Below are 22,455 nucleotides of genomic sequence, written 5' to 3' on the forward strand. Positions count from 1 at the left end.
CGCACTGCTTATTGGTATCATGATTATATCAAAACTTTATTAAAACTTCAAGCATTGTTAAAGCACTCACAGAAACAGCTATCACAGGCTGAAATAGAGACACAAATAGTAAAGTGCATAGACTAAAGAGAGGCTGGGTAGGAATCATTACAAATTTGGTGTCAATGGTAAGGCATAAGAAAGTATGGTAAGAAAGTATACTTTTTCTGTGTAGTTAAAAATATGCAGTTACACTGGAATATCAATGACTTGACATCATACACTGTGCCAGGTGAAAATGTTGAATACTACAAAACATGTGCAAGATAGTGAAATAAAAAGCAGAAGGCAGTATTACTGTTGTGATTTACCAGCACTGACATTTAAATTGTCATCAAGCAGGATCTTTCCCGCGCTGTGTGCTGATCATGTGGGCTCAGTATCTGATCCTGGAACAGCTGTCCATCAACTCAAACACATCCTCACTCAGGTCATTATACTGCACACTAAAAAAAAGGCAGAGGTTAACATTAGGCAATGTTTCTGTCTGATATTCACACAGACCTATACTGTATCTCTGTACTCTGCTATTGTGTTTGATATTCACACAGACCTATACTGTATCTCTACTCTGCTATTGTGTTTGATATTCACACAGACCTATACTGTATCTCTGTACTCTGCTATTGTGTTTGATATTCACACAGACCTATACTGTATCTCTGTACTCTGCTATTGTGTTTGATATTCACACAGACCTATACTGTATCTCTACTCTGCTATTGTGTTTGATATTCACACAGACCTATACTGTATCTCTGTACTCTGCTATTGTGTTTGATATTCACACAGACCTATACTGTATCTCTGTACTCTGCTATTGTGTTTGATATTCACACAGACCTATACTGTATCTCTGCACACTGCTATTGTCACTCACTTCAGCTCCTTCATGCCGGGGCAGGCCTTTGCCAGCTGGACCAGGGAGGGAATAGAGCTGTCGGTCAGAGAGTTGTTCTTCAGGATGAGGGTCTTCAGAGAGCCGTGGGCCCTCACTGCTTCACACAGATCCGCCACACAGTCATCTGTCAAGCCAATCATCTCTAAACTAACAGACATATACACACAAACTGTATTAAAGCAGACAGTATATACAACAAAAATAATTAACAAGAAACAAATGCAGTTAGTGTTAACTGGACAGGTTTGAGTTAATCTGAGTGTGTATGTGGGTGTGAGGGAGGTGGTGGGATATCAGGAGGAGTACATACTCTCTGGATCAGGTGAGTTAAAGGGTGAGATGTAAGCGAGTGTATACTGTAGCATGCACGTCTGTGGGGGTATGTGAAAGGCTACTCACTCCAGATCCTGTAGTTTGCAGTGTGCATGTTTCAGGGCCCTCCACAGGTGTCTGGCTCCTGTGTCTCCCACTTGGTTCAATCCCAGAGCCAGAGCCTGCAGCTTAGACCCATCACACAGCACTTCCTCCAGGGCACTAAACACTGGCAGGGTCAGCTCACACCGTGTCATACTGTGAACAAAAAATACACACACAAACATATATTTGAAAATTGTAGATTTTACATCACATTATTTCATTTTTGCTCAAGATCCAAAAGAGAAATGTAGTGTCTCCCTGGGACCCGACACACTAAAATACATCATGAACTGCCATAACATCTACATTCATAAACTACTGATAAACAACATAACAAACCAAGAATTAAAAATGTATTTGAAATGTATTCATTTCATTATAAAAGTACATCATAGCAATAATCAAATTTGCTGAGTGTAATGTTAACTTTCTCACCACCTCATAATGAACTTGCACTATGAGCTTGCACTGAAAAAATGAGGACTTAGACGCAGTATGGAAATAAACTAATGTACGCTTTAGTTGACGACCGAATAAGAACGGGTCCGTGACAGCCTTATTTAAAAGCTTAGTGCTTCCATCTTTGTGGGGAAATGGTTAGTTCATTAGTACAGGGATTGCCACCTGAGACTGATGAGAGAACATTCCGGCGCCTTGAGGCTCTCGCAGAGCAGAAGCGCCCCCTCCTGGCCGAGGTCATTACAGGAAAGGTCCAGCTCTGCCAATGACCCTCCTGATCTCACAGCAGCAGCCAGAGCTGCACAGCATGAGTCAGTCAGCTCACACTCAAACAGCCTGAAACACACACACACACACACACACACACACAGAAACAAACACACACACACAGGTATCAGATTTGTTTAGTTTCCTGAAGCAGCTTTGAACATTGTTAAGTATTTTCTTTAGCATGCTGGTTTAGGAAGGAGCCACCGGACAAGACGATCTTTGTACAAGACAAGTTTTTTACTGGCAAATGATAATAGCAATACAGCTTTTAATGCAGTGATACATCAAAAGCTGGAGAAGGCGCGTTCTGTCAGCTTCAGGAAATGTTCGATCTTGTATTGGCCCAGTGGTGATGTCACTTAGTGGTATGTGGCCTTCAGCCGATGTCTTGGTCGTCTGTCCACCCTGCACTGTGCTTTCTTGCCTTTTTTGGACTTTGTCCGTTTAACAGAACTTCTTTATTTTACTTTTCTGCTGTCATCATATTTTCTTGCGACTTAGGTGGTTTCCACATTTCAACTGTCTTACTGCCTTTGACCCAGTGCTTTGATCTGCTGACTGTCTGGTACATTTCTATCTGACAGTTGCTTTTCATCATTGCATCTAACACTGCTTGGTATTTTCCATTTGACAGTTTTTATATGTAGCCTTTTTAATTTTATCTTACAACATGAGAGATAATAAATATGATGTGATAGCTGTCTTCAGTGGGAGTGGAGTATGAATGAGCAGTCAGCTCCAGGTGAGCATGTGTCAGACTAAAGTGCATGCATGTTTATTCCAATACATGTATAGTAGAATGAGAAGCTGACCATGTGCATGTCAGTTTGTGTGTGTATTGCTTGAGGGTGTGTATTACTTGAGCGTGTGTATTTTGCAGCTGGGGTTGCCGAGGCCATTTGAGAGAGTGTTCACTCCGAGGTCACACAGGTCATTTCCGGTCAGATCAAGGGATGTTAAAGGACAGTGACCACAGCTCAAGGCCTCAGACAGCGCACTCATCGAGCCGGCGGTGAGATCACAGCTGTGGAGACTAATCACACACATACACATCACACACAGTTAAACACACTTACACCACAGACGACCTTGACATAGCACAACCCCCAACAAAGGCAGCTACTGAACTGTGTCGCGAGCGCACCGAACGCGAGGGGTGTTTAGATTATGTGTTTACCTGAGCTCCTGCAATTTACACTGCTGGCTCTTGAGTGCGTTGCAAAGCAGCGTAAGTCCCTCATCAGTGAGACTGTTCCCGCGCAGATCCAGAACACGCAGTGCACAGACTGCAAGAGCTGCAGACAGGTCCTTACAACATACAGCTGTGAGCTTACAAACAGGGACCCTACACACACACACACACACACACACACACACACACACATTTATACACAGATATAGTACCATGCATTGGTAAAACGCAGCAGACACACACACGCTACTTTGTGTTAAAGGCTATTTTCTATTGAGATGCCACTGTATGATAGACTGTGTAAGCTGTGCAGAAACTCATTGCATTGCTGGCTACACTCTCTCTCTCCCTCACACAGACATGTGCATCTGTACCTGAGTGTGTGCAGGGGGGAGTGGCTGAGGGCAGGGCAGAGCACCCTGAGTCCCTCATCTCTGAGGCTGCAGTAGGACAGATCAAGCTCTGTGGTGCTTCCCCCTCTGAGGCCTTCTGCAAGATGGGCCAAGGCTCCTGGAGTCAAGTTGCTCTGAGACAGCCTGAGAGACAGAGACAGAGAGACAGACACACACACACACACACACACACACACACACACACACACACACACACACACACACACACACACACACACACACACACACACACACACACACACACACACACACACACACACACACACACACACAGGCAGGTTTAGTTAAAAGGGCAGCAAATGTGGATGTCAAAGCTATAACACTGCTTATTACACTGATTCTACAATATAGTCCAAATATTAATGAAAATATCTCAAGAGAAATGTTAAATTTAAATTAGATGTCATCTGGATAATTTTTTTGCTGGAGTTATAGGCTGGAAGCTTTCCAATTCGAACAACTTGATCTGTTTTCTATCATTTCTTTCACCAGCTATGGGGAGTGACTTATGCAATTACAAAAAGAAAGCACTTGGATTTGAAATCTGGCTATGACAACCTGTCCAGAGTATCACATTCAGATCTGCTTTATGAGAGGGAAATCAGTTATGTGGATATATATTTGGAAATGCCTTTCTTGGGGGAGAAGATGGGTTATAATGCTATTCGGCTAACCCACTAACCTACCTTAATCTCAATCTTGGGATGCCAGTTTAAATATTGCTAGGGCATTGTCTGCTATGAGAACTACACTCCAATCCAATCTATTTAAAAAAAATGTATGAAACTTGTACTCGTTTCAATGCTGAACTGAACTATGCTAATAGTGAGGTGTGCTGAACTAAACAAACTATGCTAATAGTGAGCTGTGCTGAACTGAACTATGCTCATAGTGAGCTGTGCTGAACAGAACTATGCTCATAGTGAGCTGTGCTGAACTGTTAGCTGCCCTGCCCCTGGTATACTCACATGATGCTGTTAGCCATCTTAAAAACAGGAAGCAGTTGTGAAGTGTGATCACTAGTCAGGTTCTTGCTGTTGTAAAGGTTCAGCCGTTGGATCTCCCCAGCACAGCTCAGCACGTAGCTCAGTGCTGCACAGTCTGCTCTTCCCAGGCCACCGTAGCTGATCCCCAGTCTCGCGCTGGGGCTGCTGATGCTTCGTTTCACCAGTGTTTGGTTCTGAGTTTCCCTCAGCAGGCGGAAGCAACGCAGGTGTCTCTCTCTGGAGCAGCCGTCCAGGGCTTGTTGCGCGTGAGTCTGCAGCCAACGCTGAAACCCCGTGCCCTGCTCCGCTGCATATCCTGCCTCCAGCACCCCCTCCAGTGGTGCACGCTGAGAAGTCTCAGACAGCCCAGCCACAAACACCTCCGCAAACTCCATCATTCCGTCCTCCAGATCAGTCAGCAGCTCATCCATGCTGCCTACCCATCCACAACCCTCAAGGAACAAGCTGACAGCCACAAGGAACTCCTGCATCATTGGAGACAGGAAGAAGAAAGTGTGGGCTCCGTGGGCATCGATGGCCTCTTGCAGAAAGGCACGCAGCTGTGGAGAGGAAAGGAATGGCTCCAGACCAACTGACAGCAGTTCCTCTTGAGAGCAAAAGCCTCGGCCATCCATGGAGATGGTACGTGCCAACTGGGCTAACCCACGCAGCAGGGTGGGGAGGGGGGGCACCTGAGTTGCACCTTCTGGGCTGACACTGGGTCTCAGGCTGAGGGCTGTGATGTGAGCCCACAGCTGCGTCAGAGTCTCAGGAGGGGCACCTCCAGTCTGCTGCAAGGTGCGACCTACAGAGGCCAGTGTCCAGCAGAAGAGAGGCAAGCTGCTGAACTCATACACTCCAAACACGCTCTCACAGAGCTGGGTCATCTTCGGTGCCAGATCCCCATCCTCACTGAGGAAGCGCTGGAAGAACTGGCTCCTCTGAGAGGTGGAGAAGCCCAGCACCTCCACACGCTTGACACCAGGGGGCAGTGCATCCATGTCTGGCACCTTTCTGGATGTTATGAGGAGGGAGGCAGCAGGCAGCAGAGTGCCCTGTGCCAAGCTGGAGAGCAGGTGGGAGATGGGCACTGGGCGCCTAGGGTCAGAACAGAGAGGGAGAGAGGAGGGAGAGAGGAGCAGCTCAGAGATGTCGGGAAGATGAGGGATTTCATCCAGCCCATCCAGGAGGAGCAGGAGCCGGGGCTGGGTGGGTGAGGATGGTTCTTTCAGAACATAAGAGACAGTAGTGGAGGAGAGATGAGGGTGAGCCAACATTAGAAGATTCTCTAGAGACAGACAGCTTTGCTTCCTCTCCTCCTTCTCACTCACAGACCCACATTCCCTCACTTTACTCACCCAAGTGGTCACACACTCACTGACACACAGGTGTAAGACCAGCTCATAGCCCTTCAGCACTTGGCCCCTTGCCCAATCCTGTGCTAACTTGTTCACGCACACACTCTTCCCTGCCCCTGCTGGTCCTGTCAACACCACCACCCTACGTTTTGCCAACAGGGTGTCCTCAGAAGTCAGCACAGTCGTGATGACATCATCCAAGCAACGTCTATTCATGTCCAAATTCCTGTCTGTGAGCTGTTCTGCTTCGGGGCTGAGGACTGCTGTCAGAGGGGTGTGCTGGTCTCCGATGAGCACCTCAACAGGGGATTGATGGCCCAGGACTGAGCTGCTCCCTTTTGGAGTCAGTGAGGGAGTCAGCAGCTCTTGAATGTGCAGAGACCGGGCATCTGTCAGAGAGCGGAGGAGAACATATGTGAGTGAGTCTAGTAAGGAGATAATGATAGTAACCAATAGCCAAACACGGCCATTTGCAGAATCGACACATACAGTTGAAAGTTTGTTGATTTACCGACAAGGAGGCACGGAGAAAATATACTATTCGAAAACTCAAGTCATAAATAGTTGGCAAAGAAAGTACCACATGCATACTTAGCCAACTGCCCGTGCTGTCGGAGTCATCTTGAACAGTTGCCATCACTTTATTTTTGAAACACACGCTGTAAAGCAAAATGACACGGTACTGATGTGCAAGTTCAAAGTCAATGTGACCATCAATAGCGCACTCGCTGACAGAAGGCAGAAATGGGGAAGGAAAGGAAGTAAGTACTGTGCAATATCCCGAAGCGCGGCCACAGTCCAAAACACACCCTACACAAATGAATCATAACCTGTCTACTCGCGGTGGGCATGAAAAAGAACATAGAGTGCTATGTTTCAATAACCCATTAAGTGATGAATACACCTCATGCGCACCCAAAACTGGACTTAACTGAACAGTAAAGATATATAAAAGTGCTATTCGTTGTTTGTAGGTCATGCAACACGCTTCTTTCACACACCAGTGAGTAATAAAATATGACGGTACTAATAACTTTTGCCACTAGGTGTCAGCAGACCATTGTACCACAGCCCGTCTAGAGGTAGGTTTACTGCTTCCTTCTTCTTCTTCTTCTTTGTCGTTTTACGGCAGCCAGAATCCTTAGTGTTGCATTGCTGCCCCCTCTGGATCCCTCCCACCATGCTTAAATCATATTCATTAAAATGTAATTGTACCCTTACGTTTGTTTTTTAAGCTGTAAACTAAATAATGTGATACTGTGATGGGACACATAGATGCTGATGTTAATATGAACAAAATTAGCATTTTAATAAAAATCATCATTGTATGGGTTGAAAATGGCTCCACTGTTTAAGATTATCCTGGACCTTGCAATGCCGATGCTGACGTAGTCAACCGTTTGGGACTTACCTACGTCATGAAATGGGTAAACACCCCAGCACACGCCCATTAGTGTGAGTATCATTTTCATTTACTGATCGGGACTCATCATTCACAGCAGCAGCCCCCAGCCCCTTGCCTCTTCTTAGAATTTTTCAAAATTATGCAGTGGGAGGAGTCAGAGCTGGGGGGTTTAGTTACATTTGAATCCAGTGGCTTTCTTTTTCCTCTTTCATTCAGTTCTAAAATACTTTCCAACTGATAATTCTATCAAACCAATGCCCCTTATTTCTGTAAACATCTCCCCTCTCTGCCGTGTACCTCCTGCATGATATAAGTACATGCTGTACTGTTTGTGGTTGTTGACACGCCTGACTTAACCCGGTTGGATGCTTTCCTATGACATTAAGTTTGCCATTTAGGTTGGTGTGACCGGTTCTCCTTGTAGTCATAATTACTTGCTCCTTCCTCTTCCACCCCAACCCCCCACCCCTGCTAAGGTTCACTACTGTACCTGTCACTCTGCTCAGGAATGAATACAGGTGCCCCTCTTTGTCTCCTGCTGTCACTCCACATTTATTTCCACCCAAACAATACTTCCCCCCTCAGCTTTGGAAAGCTACTCCCCTGATTGCCAACGGAATCTCATAGATTAGGTCTTAGCCCAACTCTGAGATGTACCAGCGCCAGTACTTTTGATAGCTGACTCTATTCTCAAATCTAGGCAGGGGCGGTTTTAGGCACGGGCGACGCGGGCAGCCGCCCGGGGCGGCACTTTTTCATAAGACGTGGGGGGCGGCAAGAGCACTTTAAAAAAAAAAATCATCTGGGCCACGAAGCGGTTTTCTATTATCTATCATATCACTGTGTGTGGAATTGGCAAATTGGGGCCCCCTGCAGCTGCAGGCGCCTCTGCTCGCTAAGAAGGTGCCGTGGACAGATCCTGAGTGAGAAGGGGGAAGGGGAGGGGGCGCGGGGTACAGTTCACCTCTGGGTCTCTTTCTTCCAAATAACGCACATTCATAACATTATAATTACAGGCCTATAATTCCTGCACGTTTTCGTTTTTCTGAATTGTGTGAAATGGCTAATACAAATAGGTAATACAGAACGATTATGTGGTCACCAAGGGCAAGGTGAATTGGTGGAAGGACATCACTGACTGCTTCAACTTATCTCAAGATAACTATTGAAGGATGCTCAAGTGGACAAGGTAAAAATGTGTTTTCAGTCAAGTGTAACTTAACCTAAATTCCTATTAAGGCAACCAGTTAATGTTGAGCACCAACAAAATTGTTTGCTAGCTAGCGTTAGCTAGCTGATTTGACCATATTAGGGTATGAACATGTTCATTCATCTTGACACTAGGCTAAAGTGTTAGCGAAGTCCCGCTAGCCACAACTAACAGAATATAACAGCATACAGAGTACTAGTATAATCTTAATAATGAACAGGTCGATAGCTAGCTGGTTAGACCATATATTTCCTTTTGACACAACTATACTAGCCAGCGTTAGCGAAATCCCGTTAGCCACGATTAGCTAACTCAACTAAACCATAATGCATGTTGAGTGCTTGCACAACCTAACTTGCAGAGAGCTGGTTAACTAACATTAATGTACATGATGTGTGCATTGATTCTCTTAAGTGTGTTATTCAAATGTTCTATTGAAGGATTTGTGCAATTGATACATTTAAGTTTGTCTTTCACTTATATTGTTATAATAAAAAATAAATAAGATTCTTTTTTTTTCGGCGGGGGGGGGGGGGGCGCTCAGAGGGAGTTTCGCCCGGGGCGTAATTCCATGTAGAACCGCCACTGAATCTAGGTCATATATCACCATTCCATTTCCCACTAATTCCCCAGTCCAACCAAACCTTGAGGCTTGTGCCACGCCTCTCTCCCAGCATGTCTGCATCACCTGTTTTGTTGGGTGGCTATCAGGTTCACCCAGTAGTTCGCTAGAAGCTGCTTATGACGCAAACCCAATGGCATTCCCCTGTCTCAACCTGCAATACACATATCGGTGACGAACACACATCCCCGGTACATATCCTAAGTACCTTGGCTTGGATTAGATCCAGCCCAGACAGTAATGATTTAAAAGAAGACCCGTACACTTTGTTCTAATCAAAGACACATCAATTTGTTTTAGGGATGCTGTTGCCTTCTGATATGGACAGTAACTGCCTCCTTCCACCCTGTTGGAATCTGCCATTCCTCCCACCTGGCATCCAGAACTCTAACATATTTCACCTCCCCTACTTGATTGCTGATCATTTTTGACAACTTCATCGGATCTATTTTTTTTTACCCCTCCTTCCCCTTCAAGCCTCACAACTAGATTTAATGATTGTTCCTCTACATTTTCCTTTTCCTCACTCTCCAATCTACCCATATCCTTCTTCCCCCTCTCATGTCCCATTCCCTGTCCCTGTATCTCCCAATTACTATCTCCATTTCCACCCTTCCATCCATAATCCTCCAGACTACTGCTATCATTATCTTCCTGACTACCTAACACTCTATGGCAGTAGGGAACACCGAGCAAGAGCACCATATACCGGACCTATACAAGCTGTCGGCCGACACCCCCACACAACATTCCCCACTCTGCCTGCTCTCTTAAACAATATTACCCGGATGTCCGTAATCCAAAAATGTACAATCCAACTGCTTATTTTATCCTCTTGTTGCCTGCCCTGCCTGCCTTCTCCCCGCAGTCACTACTTTAACAAACAATTCCCTCTCTGAGCTCTGGTCTGTACTCTTTCCTAACCAGGAGTGTCATGTTTAACTTTCCGACTCGACCAGGCGCAGGCCATATCTAAATCGGTCTAATTTAATAGTAAGCCTATGCTACTTTTTCACCAGGACTAAGTTGTATGTTTACAAAAGGAAGTGTGGGATGTGATGGCCAAATGTATTGCCATAGTAGGCTTTGTGAAACCTCCATAGATGAAGGTTGGCTAGACCAGCAATTTATGAGTTTGAAACTTATTAGTCTACTTCCCGTTAACCATCTTAAAAAAATATCTCGAACAGATCACTCCCTACAATAATGGTTAGCCTACAATATGATAGCAATCTTATATGGTACAAGCCCCTTTTCTCTGAGATTGTGGTGATATTTATAAGCATGACAGCATAGGCATGCTGTCTTATAACTCAAACTTGCGAGTGGGTGTATGTTCTAAATATTTCTTGTGATTTCACTTTACTATTAGTAGTCTACACTTATATATGCTATTTTTAAGTGTGAAATGGACTTACTGCTCAGTCTGTGGTTAACAGGGAAACATCCAAACGACCACCACAGGTTACATCAATCTAATTAGATCAAGGCATGACCAGTTTCACCCCATCTCTGTTGCATCCTCTTCTAAGGAAGAAAACGTGTCAAACTTCTCTTTGTCATCTTTTGGTGTGGAGGAGGATGAAAGCCTCTCTTTGCCATCTTTGGGTGTGGTGGAGGATGTGGAATTAGAAGAATCACAAGCATGTATTGTGGCTGCCCAGCTCTCAGAAGGACGCAATCAGGGAATTTCTCAAAGGCAGGTTCTTTATTAACGCTTTAAAGTTACAACAAAGGTATTCAAACAAACAGAAAATGGGGTAAACCCTCCAGTGCTACCGGCACCTTCCCCTCTGTCTCTCTCTCTTACTGACTCTTTAAACCCTTTTGTTTGACTAGATTGGCACTGATCAGCAACTAGTCAAACAATCTGCAGGTGAGCTTTCAATTAGGGAAAGCCCGACCTGCCTAGTCCCCAGAACACCTCCCCAGGATCCTAAAGTCTGCTTTGTATAGGCCTGGTAAGGGAATTCACCCGTGTTCAAACCAAGGCAGCTTGGGGCACCACAGTATTCTCACTGACCATATTATGTAAACAGAACATTTGTCAAAGGTTTTTAAAAGTTTACAAGGATACCTCCCTTGAGTAAAAAAACAGTACACAGCCAGTAACCTTCAAAATAACCTTTATTTATTTATTTATTTATTTATTTATTTATTTATTTATATTCAGACAACCTGTTTAGACAGCCGGTGAAGAGCTATAGATGCAATAGAAAAGAGAAGTTGAAGATGTTTATACTGCACTGTATCAAATGCGCGCGTGTGTGTGTGTGTGTGTGTGTGTGTTTGTTTAACTGGAGGTATGGCTATCCTGAGTCTCTGTTACTTTGATGAGCACTTTTGGTGCTGACATCTTGTGGGGAGTGGATCGGTGGGCTGGATGAGAGAGAGAGAGAGAATTTAAATGAAACAGACAGATGAACTTTCATACACACACATGCACGCGCATTGCACACACATTGACTACATATCCTAATGTGACTCTGCATGATGGATACTCACAGCTTGTCCGGACATTGACAACATGATCCTGTCCAATCCTGAGGAAGATCAACACAAAATCAAAAAATCATCAAAATGTATGACATCCAACAATATGATTTGTCTTATTCACATTCCTATCTAACCTGTTTTCTTCTCCTTCCAGCAGACGATAGTAGGTGGCAATCTCAATATCAAGTGCCAGCTTGATGTCCATAAGCTTCTGGTAGTCACGCAGTTGCTTGGCCATGTCCTGCTTCGCGTTCTGCAGGGCTTCCTCTAGCTGATGGATTCTGACGTGGGCATCTTTCAATGCTGCTTCGCCCTGGTTCTCCGAATCCGCGATCTGGGCATCCAGAGTGGCACACTGCAAAGAAAGAAAGAACTCAATACGGTGCACCATCAGACCTGACATTATCTTATGACACTTATTACAGTCTTGGATTAATATATTGATAGTGTTTTGAGGCCAATTTTGAATAAACTAAAATGTGTGTTGTACTCATACAGTGTTCTTTGAGTCCTTTTGTGTGTCTGTTACATTTCCTGTCTCCTTGTTTTGGTTTTTATGTTGTGGATGTATCTGTATGAATCCTATATTTCTGTTTGAAATGGAGTCTTGATTTTTGCTTCCATATTCATCAGGACCCTCAGAAAGAAGTGATGATAGAGTAGCCAAAAGGGCCTTTCTGGTATGGTGAGGAATTAAATATGCAAACACGTCTTTTTTAAATACATCATAACTGGCGAAGGCAGAACGGATAGTAAAATTGCACAAGATCAACTGCAATCCATTCATGTTTGTCATATCTGAAAGTCCAGCTATGTTGTTGTTGTGTGTTTCTGTTGTGGTTCCTGTTCTCAGGAGTTGCTATGGGAACAGACTCCCACCTGTGCTAACCCTAACCTGTGCTTTAATATGCAACAAGTCTTTTTTAAATAAATCATAACTGGCGAAGGCAGAAAGGATAGTAAAATTGCACAAGATCAACTGCAATCCATTCATGTTTGTCATATCTGAAAGTCCAGCTATGTTGTTGTTGTGGTTCCTGTTCTGAGGAGTTGCTATGGCAACAGACGCTCACCTGTGCTTTAACACCGCTGATCTCATTGTGCAGGCGAGTGATGAGGCGCTTGAAGTCAGCAATCTCCTGCTTGCTTATCCTCAGCTCTTCTGAGGAATGGTCAGCCTGGGCCGAGACCTGATCAAACTATTCAAAGACAACAGCTCATTAACAGTATTGTGTGTGAGCTTGTGTATGTATGTGTATGTGTGTGTGTGTGTGTGTGTGTGGTTGAGAGAGAGAGAGAAAGTGTGTTTTTTTGTGTTCTAACCTTGGTCTGGTACCAAGCCTCAGCATCCTGGCGGCTGCGTGAGGAGACGTCCGCATACTGTGCCTTCACCTCAGACACAATCTGCTGCATGTCCAGTGCTCGTGAGTTATCCATCTCAACAGTCACTGAGACATCCCGCATCTCAGCCTCCAGCTCACGTCGCTCCTGACCACAGGCAGACCAGCAGAGAGAATGTAAAGGGTCTCATTCATTTGAACTTTGTCCTAAAGATGTTCCAATATTACATCTGTTACATGCATTGGCAGTATACACTGAGAGAGAGAGAAAGAGCAAGAGAGAGAGCGAGAGAGAGAAGATATGTAATGGCGTAGTATGACTTATGATTAAAAAGTCTATAAATTGTGAATGATATGTATTCATAAAGAATGCTATTACCTCATCATACAGTGTCTTGAACAGATTGATATCCTGGATCATGTTGGCCAGTTTTACCTCCAGATCAGTGTGCAACATGTACCCACCATCCACATCCTACGGGATATTGGCACACTCATAGTTAGTTAGACGTAAAGGATGCAGGACCAAGGCTTGCTGCAGTGTACCAGAGTGCCATGGAATATATGTCTATGTGCTAAACTAAGTCTATTCTAAGATGTTGAGACCGTGCTGTTGATTGTGTCAGTGCGTGCAGTATGTTTATACCTTCTTCAGCAGAACAAACTCATTTTCTGCTTCACTTCTCCTGTTGATCTCCACCTCATACCTACAAACAGGTGAGGTGAGAGAGGCATTCAAATCAGTGTCAACCCACATTTAACCAAACCAGATCTGACCTTAAGAGTGGTTGCTTCTTAACAGTGTTGTATACATATGTTTGTGTGTCAGCCATTCTACATTCTGAACAGTGTATCCTGTAAGTTAAGTATGCCTAGTGCGCCTTGTACGAGGTACAGTATGCCTTGTGCTGTGATGTATTTTCCTGTGTCACTCATAAGTTCTGACTCAAATGGCTCACTGTTGCTTCTTGTCCTCCACCTCCTCGTGGACGCTCCTGAGCTCCGTGTGCAGGTGCTGCTTGTTCAGGGCGAGCTGCTGCAGCTGGGTCTCCAGGCCCTGGATGTGGGCCTTGAGCAGGGGCTCACACTTAGAGGGAGGCCGAGTCTCAGCATTCAACACCTGCCACTTGGCCTCCAGCATTTTATTCTGCTGCTCCAGGTGCCGCACCTGCGTGTGTGTGTGTGTGTGTGTGTGTGTGAGTGTGTGTGTGTGTGTGTGAGTGTGTGTGTGTGTGTGTGTGTGTGTGAGTGTGTGTGTGTGTGTGTGAGTGTGTGTGTGTGTGTGTGTGTGTGAGGGATAGAGAGAGAGAGAGAGAGAATAAGAATAATTAAAGGGGGAGAGAAAGGAGAGGGAACAAGTGAGAGACAGGAACATGGAGAAAGGAGTGAGAGGAAACAATGATTGATGAGGAGAAGAACAAGGAGGGGTGAGAAGGGTGAGAGAAGGAGAAAATAGTTGAGGATGAAAGAAAGGAGAGGATGAAGGAGGGAGAGCGAGAAAGAGGGAGTAGCAATGGAAAGAGGGGGAAGAAAATTACATAATGTGTTTGAAGTTAATCTTTTAGTTTTTACTTGCTTCATAATATTGTTAGCTAAATTTCATTGAACTGGGTAATCAGGTAGGAGAAAGCAGCATCCACGAATAAAATGCAATGTCTATTCTTGCATCTGGTAGACACTTACAATACATACAAACAGGCACACACACACATACACACAAGCACACTTACCTTATCAATAAAGGAAGCAAATCGATTGTTGAGTTTCAAGATCTGGTCTTTCTCCTGCACGCGTACAGCTTGAATACTGGGGTCAATCTTCACATTCAGCGGCGTCAGCAGACTTTGGTTGAATGACACCGCTGTGATGGGCTTACCCACATAGGAGCCCCGTGACGGGTACGCCGCCCCCAGTGAGCCGCCGCTGAAGCCCATGCCACTTCTGTTGGAGCCCAGGGAGCGACTGCTGAAGTTCTGTTTGCTGCCACTCAGGTGTTTGTTCCGCACACTCATAGCGAATACAGGAGACAAGCAGAGAGAGAGAGACAGAGAGACAGAGAGGCGAGTTTGTCCACTTCTCTGGAATGGGGACCTGAAGAGGAAGCGTCTCTTTAGAAATGCCTGTTCAGGGGGGCGGTGTCTCGCTGTGTGTGTGTGTGTGTGTGTGTGTGTGTGTGTGTGAGTGTGTGTGTGTGTGTGTGTCTCTGTGTGTGTGTGTGTGTGTGTGTGTGTGTAGGTGTCTGTGTGTGTTATCACTTGGAGTAACATGCTTAAATTTGTGTCATGGAAGAACCAGTCTGAGCTGTTCTGTTCAGAGTAAACTCTGCAGTGCCCCCCTTCTCATCCCAGCTCCCCCCTTTGTACTGCATTCCACATGATCACCCAAATGACATCAGCATTGGGTCTCACCCATCTAAAAGGGCATCGCATGGCTGTTTTTAAACCCTGACATTTAACTCAATCTGTGAGAAGAGATTACAATTAGTAGAGCGTAATTACAGTGTGTAATTAGATGTCAACTGTCAAAAGATTGACAACAGAAAGAGGAAAAAAGAAATACAACCCCAAATCTGAAAAAATTGGGACAATATGTTAAATTAACATTAAAACTGAAAACAATGATTTGTAAAATTTCTTTGACCTGCCACACATTCACTATTGGGGACAAGTCAGGACTGCAGGCAGGCCAGTCCACCACCCACACACCCTCAGCCATGCCTTTGAAATGTTTGCAGAATGTGGTTTTCCATTGTCTTGTTGAAATATGCATGGGCTTCCCTGGAAAGGATGTCGTTTGAAGGCAGCATATGTTGCTCCAAAATCTCTATCTAATCAGAATCAGAATCAGAATAGTATTTATTGCCAAGTAGGTTTACACCTTCCTGGAATTTGTTCTTGTGTATAGGTGCATACAGTGAACATAAAACATACAAACACAATAAGTACTACACAAACACAATAAGTACTACAATACAAAAAGCAGGGCAGGAGTGCAAAAGTGAATGTGCAATGTGCAGTGTGCAATGTAGTGTAATGGTGCCATCACAGAAGTGTAAGTTACCTTTGCCAAGGGCACTGACACAACCCTATACCATGACAGACCCTGGCTTTAAGACTTGTTGCTGGTAACAGTCTGGATGGTCCTGTTCCTCTTTGGTTCGGAACACACAGCGTCCATTTCTTCCAAAAAAGACCTGAAATACTGATTCGTCTGACCACAATACATGTTTTCACTGTGTGATGGTCCATCTCAGATGCCTCCGAGCCCAGAGAAGTCGACGGTGCTTCTGGACACGGTTAACATAAGGCTTCCTTTTGGCACAGTAAAGTTTTTACTGGCATTTGTGGATGTAACTACGTATTGTAGTGCTTGACAAAGGTTTGCCAAAGTAATCCTGAGCCTATGTGGTTATATCGCTTAAATGAATCAATGTTCTTAATGCAGTGCCGTCTGAGGGATCGGAGATCACGGTTATACAGCTTAGGCTTGCACCCTTGCCCTTTACGCACTAAGATTCCTCCAGATTCCTTGAATCTTTTAATTATGTTATGCACCGTGGAGGGTAAAATATCCAAAACCCTTCCTATCTTTCTTTGAGAAACATTGTTTTTAAACATTTAAATTATTTGCTCCTGCATTTGTTGGCAAACTGGCGATCCTCCGCCCATCTTTGCTACTAAAGGACTAGGCCTTTCCTGGATGCTGCTTTTGTACGAAATCATGATTACAATGACCTGTTGACATCACTTGTTTCAAATAACCGCATTATTAAATTATTCTACCTCATTACTACCCTTAAATTGCCCCAGTCCTAACTTTTTCTGGAATGTGTTGCAGGCCTAAATTGCAGGAATGGATGTATATTTACAATCCATATGAAGTTGACCAGACAAAACATGAAAAATCTTGTGTTCATACTGTCTGCAATGAAATACAAGTCATGGTAAATTTATAAATCACTGCCTTCGTTTTTTATTTGCATTATACATACCGTCCCAACTTTTTCTGATTTGGGGTTGTAGAAAGCTGGATTCTGTAGGCCATTTGAAGCCATTCAAACAATGTCAGTTTAGAGGGAGCACCTCCATGAATAACTCAAACACCAAACACTTTGTTCAAATGATTATGCTGTGAACAAAACCTTCCAGTCCCATAAACGTGGCAACTGTAAAATAGCGACAGTGGCGACTGTCTTGTCTGTCCACAGCCCAGCCATCATAAAGGACACTCCCCAAGTGGCTCCCCATAAAACAGGACCGGAGAAACAAGTCTTAAAATGATGATCACAAGCAGCAATGAGGGGACCGAGCCGACTGTAGTCATCAGTGAACTCTAGCGCCACACTGTGGTGAAAGGACGTGATTCCAAACAGATGTCTGGAGTTAACTAAATATGAAAAAGTGTTGTGCAAATATGATACAACTGCCTGTATAAACTGTACTTGTTTCTCATTTAGGTCAAATGGTGCCGTAATGTCTTGGGGACCCCCGAGGCATGGACCTAAAGTCACATAAACATAAACATAATAGAATAGGCCACTGGCCCTTTTCGCAGAATTTATCCCCAGTTTACCTCCCCTCTCCTATCACCTGCCTGTTCTGTAACTCCTTCATGTTGATTGCAAGGTGTTTCAGGACCCTGGCTAGACAGATGTGGCACTCGACTGTGTCACTTTCTTCCCTAAATTGTTCAAAATGTGTGGGAAACATTCCTCCTATAAGTGACAAAACTTGAAAAACATTTCACCATGTAGTTCTGCCTGTTGCCATTGACTCTCAGCCAGATCATAATGAGGACCAAAACAATTCAGTGTTTAATCCCTATTTACTGAAGAGAGCCGATCACTGCAATGCAGTTGGCCATTAGCTTAAAATGCAGTAAACTAACTACGTTATTATTACATTTATTCTGTGAATAACAGAATCATGCTCTCAAGGTACCACAGTACTTAGGTATTTTGCTTTCTTGATGCTCTATCTATCAATTATTGTTCTTTATCTATTTACATATTGGCAAAGCGCCTGTGAGTGTTTGGGGGAGGAGAGTAACATACATCTTACTATCGGTAATTACTCTTGTCAGATGCATCGTCTTTTGGCCCATCAGTCTCAAGAACCGCCTTTAATTCTTTCCTACACACTGTTGTGTTTTTATCCATCCACATAATGTATTAATCTTTGACTGTAAGTAGTGAAGTTGGCAGCTCAACTAAGCCTGCCAGCTTGTGAAGCCTGAGGCATGACCTGATAATGACACAATTAAATGAAGGCTTCAAAGGCACACTTAAAGTTGTGAAGGCATAAAAGTTATGGCCACCTCTGATTGGTACAGGATGAACCAACTAGCGGAGCAGTAAAAACATTATGGCAAAAGTACACATGTAACAAATGTAAACAGTAAACACTTTTTTTTCCCCAGTGGCTTCCTGGATTCTGAGAACATCAGGTGCATTCCTGAAGTGAGTTAGTGTCAGCGTGTGCCAGTGCTACTAGACACGATTATTACATTTTGTCAGTTGACAGTGTGAAAGGCCGAGATAGCCGTCGCGGTTAAACCTAGATGGAAACTCAACGGAGGACTCAGGAGGTAGAAGATGTTAGAAGGATGAAGTTTTTATTTCCTCACATAAGGCAGGAAAACAAGGACATTACTAAACACAAAAATAAAGCGATAGAAATTAAGCTTTTTCAAAGACAAATAAATGGGCATCATAGCCTCAATACAAATATGCACAATAAATAGTCGACTGTGTTAAAAGGACCACATTAGCTGGTCAGTGAGAGCTCGTAAGGCTTACGCCTTATTAAACACGATACCGCTCCTGGTCAAAAGTGAGAGCTCCTAAGGCTTACGCCTTATTAACAGGACACTCTCCTGGACAAAAGAAAATGCGAGTTTAAGTAGCCTAGACACGACCTCCAATTGGCTCAAGCCAATTATTAAACGGCAGGTGTGTCATCGGCCCAGGCACCAACACCTGTGGCTCACAGCAGCCATACGTAAACAGACAATGGGCCTCATTTATAAAACGTACTTACGCACAGATTTGATCTGAGAGTGTTCGTGCGATCAAATCCACGTCTAAGTACAGATTTATAAAAACCGTCTTAGACGTAGAAAAGGACGTATCTCTACGTCTGGTTCTAGTTCGTGTAAGTACATTTCCTTCTGGCAATACTGGAGTACTGCAGGAATTCGGAACTCTCCGAGCGCCGACACGCAGTTTCATCATCATCATCGTCACCACCACCGTCACCATAGGGCTAATGGTAAAAGGCCAAATGAATGTTTCGCTCAATAAAATCAATTAAACAATTTGAATAATTCATACATGAATGAAATTCACGTCTAATAGGTATTCATTTTAATTCCACACGTGTAAAACATTTCGCTCAATTTATAGCCTATAAAAAGCCTGATAGTGACAGTTTTCAGTAGGAGGTATGGCTGCTTTGGCGTTGTTAGAGGATATTATCCCTCTGTGTCCGAAATGTATTACATGTCCATACAGTGCCCAGGAACAGCGAAATGTGAAAGAGGATTTTCTGCGTAAAACAGGGTTCCCAATGGCTTCTCACCCCGATTGCGCACACTCAGACAGCCTAGGAAGCACACTTCGATACAGCACATGCCCGTGCGCGGTCGGTAGTAGAGCGCAGCATAGGCATGCTGAAGGGAAGGTGGCGATGTTTGGATGCATCGGGAGGGAGACTGCTATATGCCCCCGAAAAGGTTTGCCAGATCATCCTAGCCTGTTGTGTGCTACACAACATCTGTCTAAGCCATGGCATAGAGGAGAAGACGAAATGCGCATGGACCAAGATGACCACCCTCCCATCCCAGCTGACTGGAACACGCACATCACTGCGCTGAGAAGACGGGAGCTGATTCACCAACCATACCAACAGTATAAGAATAAATGCACACATGTTCATTTTCTTCAGAATGTTTTATTTAGGCACGTTTGTTCAAAGAACCCTCAATAGCGGACAGAGTTCGGCAACAACCTCACTAACAGACTCATTCAAGTCCCTTTGTGAATGAGAAGAGGAAGCTGGTGATGGCCAACGAGGCCCCGATGCTGGTGCAGCAGGTGCTGCTGCCGCAGATGCGGCTTCTGGTGCTGCTCGTTCCGCAGGTGCGGCCGCTGGTGCTTCGGAGACGTGTCTTCTACCATGCCACATACTTTGCTTTTGCCATTAGCCTACGCCACCTGACAGGCTTTCGAACAATGTTTTGGCCCACATCTGCTCTTCCATCAGCAGAAGGTCGATTTAAGCCTCACTATAATTCTTCTTTTTACATGTTTCTTTCTTGCTTGCCATTGTCACAGAGAGTTTGTGCATTGAGGATGCGCTCCGTTTGTGCATTGATAATATCCTAATTAGATTAAGTAGGGGCGTTTTGAGGGCGGAGATTCAGCTGCGCACAATTCCACGATCATTTGTGATTTATAAATGCAGGAATGGCGTACACGTGTTTTTGGGGCGTACGTTCGTTTTCTGTGAATAACACTTACGACCATTTCAGAAAACGTCTGAGATCAAATGTAGGATGGTTTCTACGCAACATTTTATAAATGAGGCCCAATGTCCCAAACAGCTGGGAAAAACACTACACCATGGTAGCAACTTGGCTCGGTGACGGCATAGCCAACACATAATAAAGCAGCAACAATTACAGATAATTCGGGTTAGCCGTAAGTTAAAACTCGCGCTTATACGCGGCAGATTCACGTTATCAACTAACAGACGCAAGACCAGACATTAACAACGGTAAGACGTACAATGCAAAGTGATATTTCGATATGTTTTGGTAAATTCAATAAACGGAACATTTATCAGACAAGACATTGAAATTGAGTGATTATTCTAAACAGAGTGGTGTGGATAACGTACATATAAACTGTACACAGACACAAGACACCAAACACGCAAAACACACACAAAACACCTGCACCCAGTCCAGTAAGGCAAGCAGCCTACAGGCTGCAGTGGCGGGTCACGCAGGTGCCCCGTCACAGACAGGCTGTATATGTGTGATTTTTTTGTATTTGTGGAAGCTTATAAGATGGAGCTGATTCTCTGTGCCAACTCTCTGGTGACAGACAAGACAAACAAAACAAGCTGTAGGCAAATTAAAACAAACAATGGAAATTCTCCAGACTGTCAAACTCAGGTAAAGTAACGAAACTAGACAAACACACATGGACTGACAGGACTAGGCCTCCTACACGCACACACACACACACACACACACACACACACTGACACACACACACACACACACACACACACACACACAAACACACACACACACACTGACACACACACACACACACACACACACACACACACACACACACACACACACACACACACACACACACACACACACACACACACACACACACACACACACACACACACACACACACACACACACACACACAACACAGATAGAAAGAGAGCGAGAGAGGAGGAGAAGGAAATAAATGTAGTACTGGCAGTTATTGTCTGTCCTACAATGCCACTTGGTTTGTGATCTTTGGCATGGTGTGATGCCAGATTAGCTCATAGGTGTCCCATTTCAGTCTTGCTATGTGTATCATAACAAAAACCTTTTCAGGTCAGTAAGTAAGGCAGCCTATGTTTTTAGATATGCGCCAATTCTATAGAAACAGCTCCAAAGTAAATATTTGTCTCTTTTGAAAGATTGAAAAAATTATAGGGTTGAGTGCAATGACGTACATTAACAAAGGAAAGGTGTGTATATGACAGAGAGAGAGAGAGAGAGACAGAGAGCGATAGAGAGAGAATTAAAAAAAAACAGCCTTTATTGTACAACAACTGAGAGCACCACTAACAGATCAATCTAATTACATAAGTACATCAGTTATTCAATAATGGAGCAAAAAAAAGTTCATCATTAAAAAGGCTCTTGTAGAAAGGAGACAGTCCATCAAGCGCATTTGAAAAAGAGCGAGAGAGAGAGAGAGAGAGCGAGAGAAAGAGAGAGAGAGATAGAGAGAGAGTTGTGATTACCTGGAAAAGCCAGTTTTTTGCATGGGGCATGTCTGACTTTGGCAGGGGGGATGTGTTCTCCTTTGTGTGTTTCCATCTCTCTTTTCCCTGACATCTCACAGACTGTTCTCTCTGGCTTACACATTACAACTGTAGACTGTACCATCTTCACTCCAGTAAGTACTTTACACTTCTCTTTTTAGCACATGGTTTCTTTACACTAGTTAAACACTAAGTTTGTTACTCAGACTTTGGCACTGCTAAATTCAATTGTGGGCAGTTTTACAAATGAATAATTGTAAATATAATAACTTTTCAGAAGCC

At 44.1% G+C, this 22,455-nt stretch overlaps 2 protein-coding genes across 4 annotated transcripts; both read right to left on the bottom strand.

Moving 5' to 3' along the window:
• Window positions 1-11: 11 nt before the first annotated feature.
• Window positions 12-10,952, bottom strand: si:ch73-233m11.2 (NACHT, LRR and PYD domains-containing protein 12). 3 transcript variants are annotated; one of them, XM_031574058.2, is made up of 10 exons: window positions 10,691-10,952; window positions 6,627-6,694; window positions 4,660-6,424; window positions 3,653-3,814; window positions 3,264-3,431; window positions 2,946-3,119; window positions 1,982-2,152; window positions 1,340-1,510; window positions 920-1,087; window positions 12-485 (listed from the first exon to the last, which is right to left on the bottom strand). In XM_031574058.2, the coding sequence occupies exons 2-10, from the start codon at window positions 6,670-6,672 to the stop codon at window positions 416-418; spliced, it is 2,895 nt and encodes a 964-aa protein (XP_031429918.1). In that variant the 5' UTR covers window positions 6,673-6,694; window positions 10,691-10,952; the 3' UTR covers window positions 12-415. The 3 variants fall into 3 exon arrangements, with proteins under 3 accessions (XP_031429918.1, XP_031429910.1, XP_042564420.1); XM_031574050.2 differs by lacking the exon at window positions 10,691-10,952 and adding an exon at window positions 7,063-7,253; XM_042708486.1 differs by lacking the exon at window positions 6,627-6,694 and having other exon boundaries at window positions 10,691-10,951.
• Window positions 10,953-11,543: 591 nt separating this feature from the next.
• On the bottom strand, window positions 11,544-15,108 carry si:dkey-222n6.2 (intermediate filament protein ON3). The gene is made up of 9 exons (XM_031582078.2): window positions 14,839-15,108; window positions 14,068-14,276; window positions 13,755-13,815; window positions 13,488-13,583; window positions 13,092-13,256; window positions 12,842-12,967; window positions 11,903-12,123; window positions 11,778-11,815; window positions 11,544-11,651 (listed from the first exon to the last, which is right to left on the bottom strand). The coding sequence occupies exons 1-9, from the start codon at window positions 15,040-15,042 to the stop codon at window positions 11,566-11,568; spliced, it is 1,206 nt and encodes a 401-aa protein (XP_031437938.1). The 5' UTR covers window positions 15,043-15,108; the 3' UTR covers window positions 11,544-11,565.
• Window positions 15,109-22,455: the final 7,347 nt, after the last annotated feature.

Source organism: Clupea harengus, chromosome 1, assembly GCF_900700415.2.
Source record: "Clupea harengus chromosome 1, Ch_v2.0.2, whole genome shotgun sequence".
Classification (NCBI taxonomy): domain Eukaryota; kingdom Metazoa; phylum Chordata; class Actinopteri; order Clupeiformes; family Clupeidae; genus Clupea; species Clupea harengus.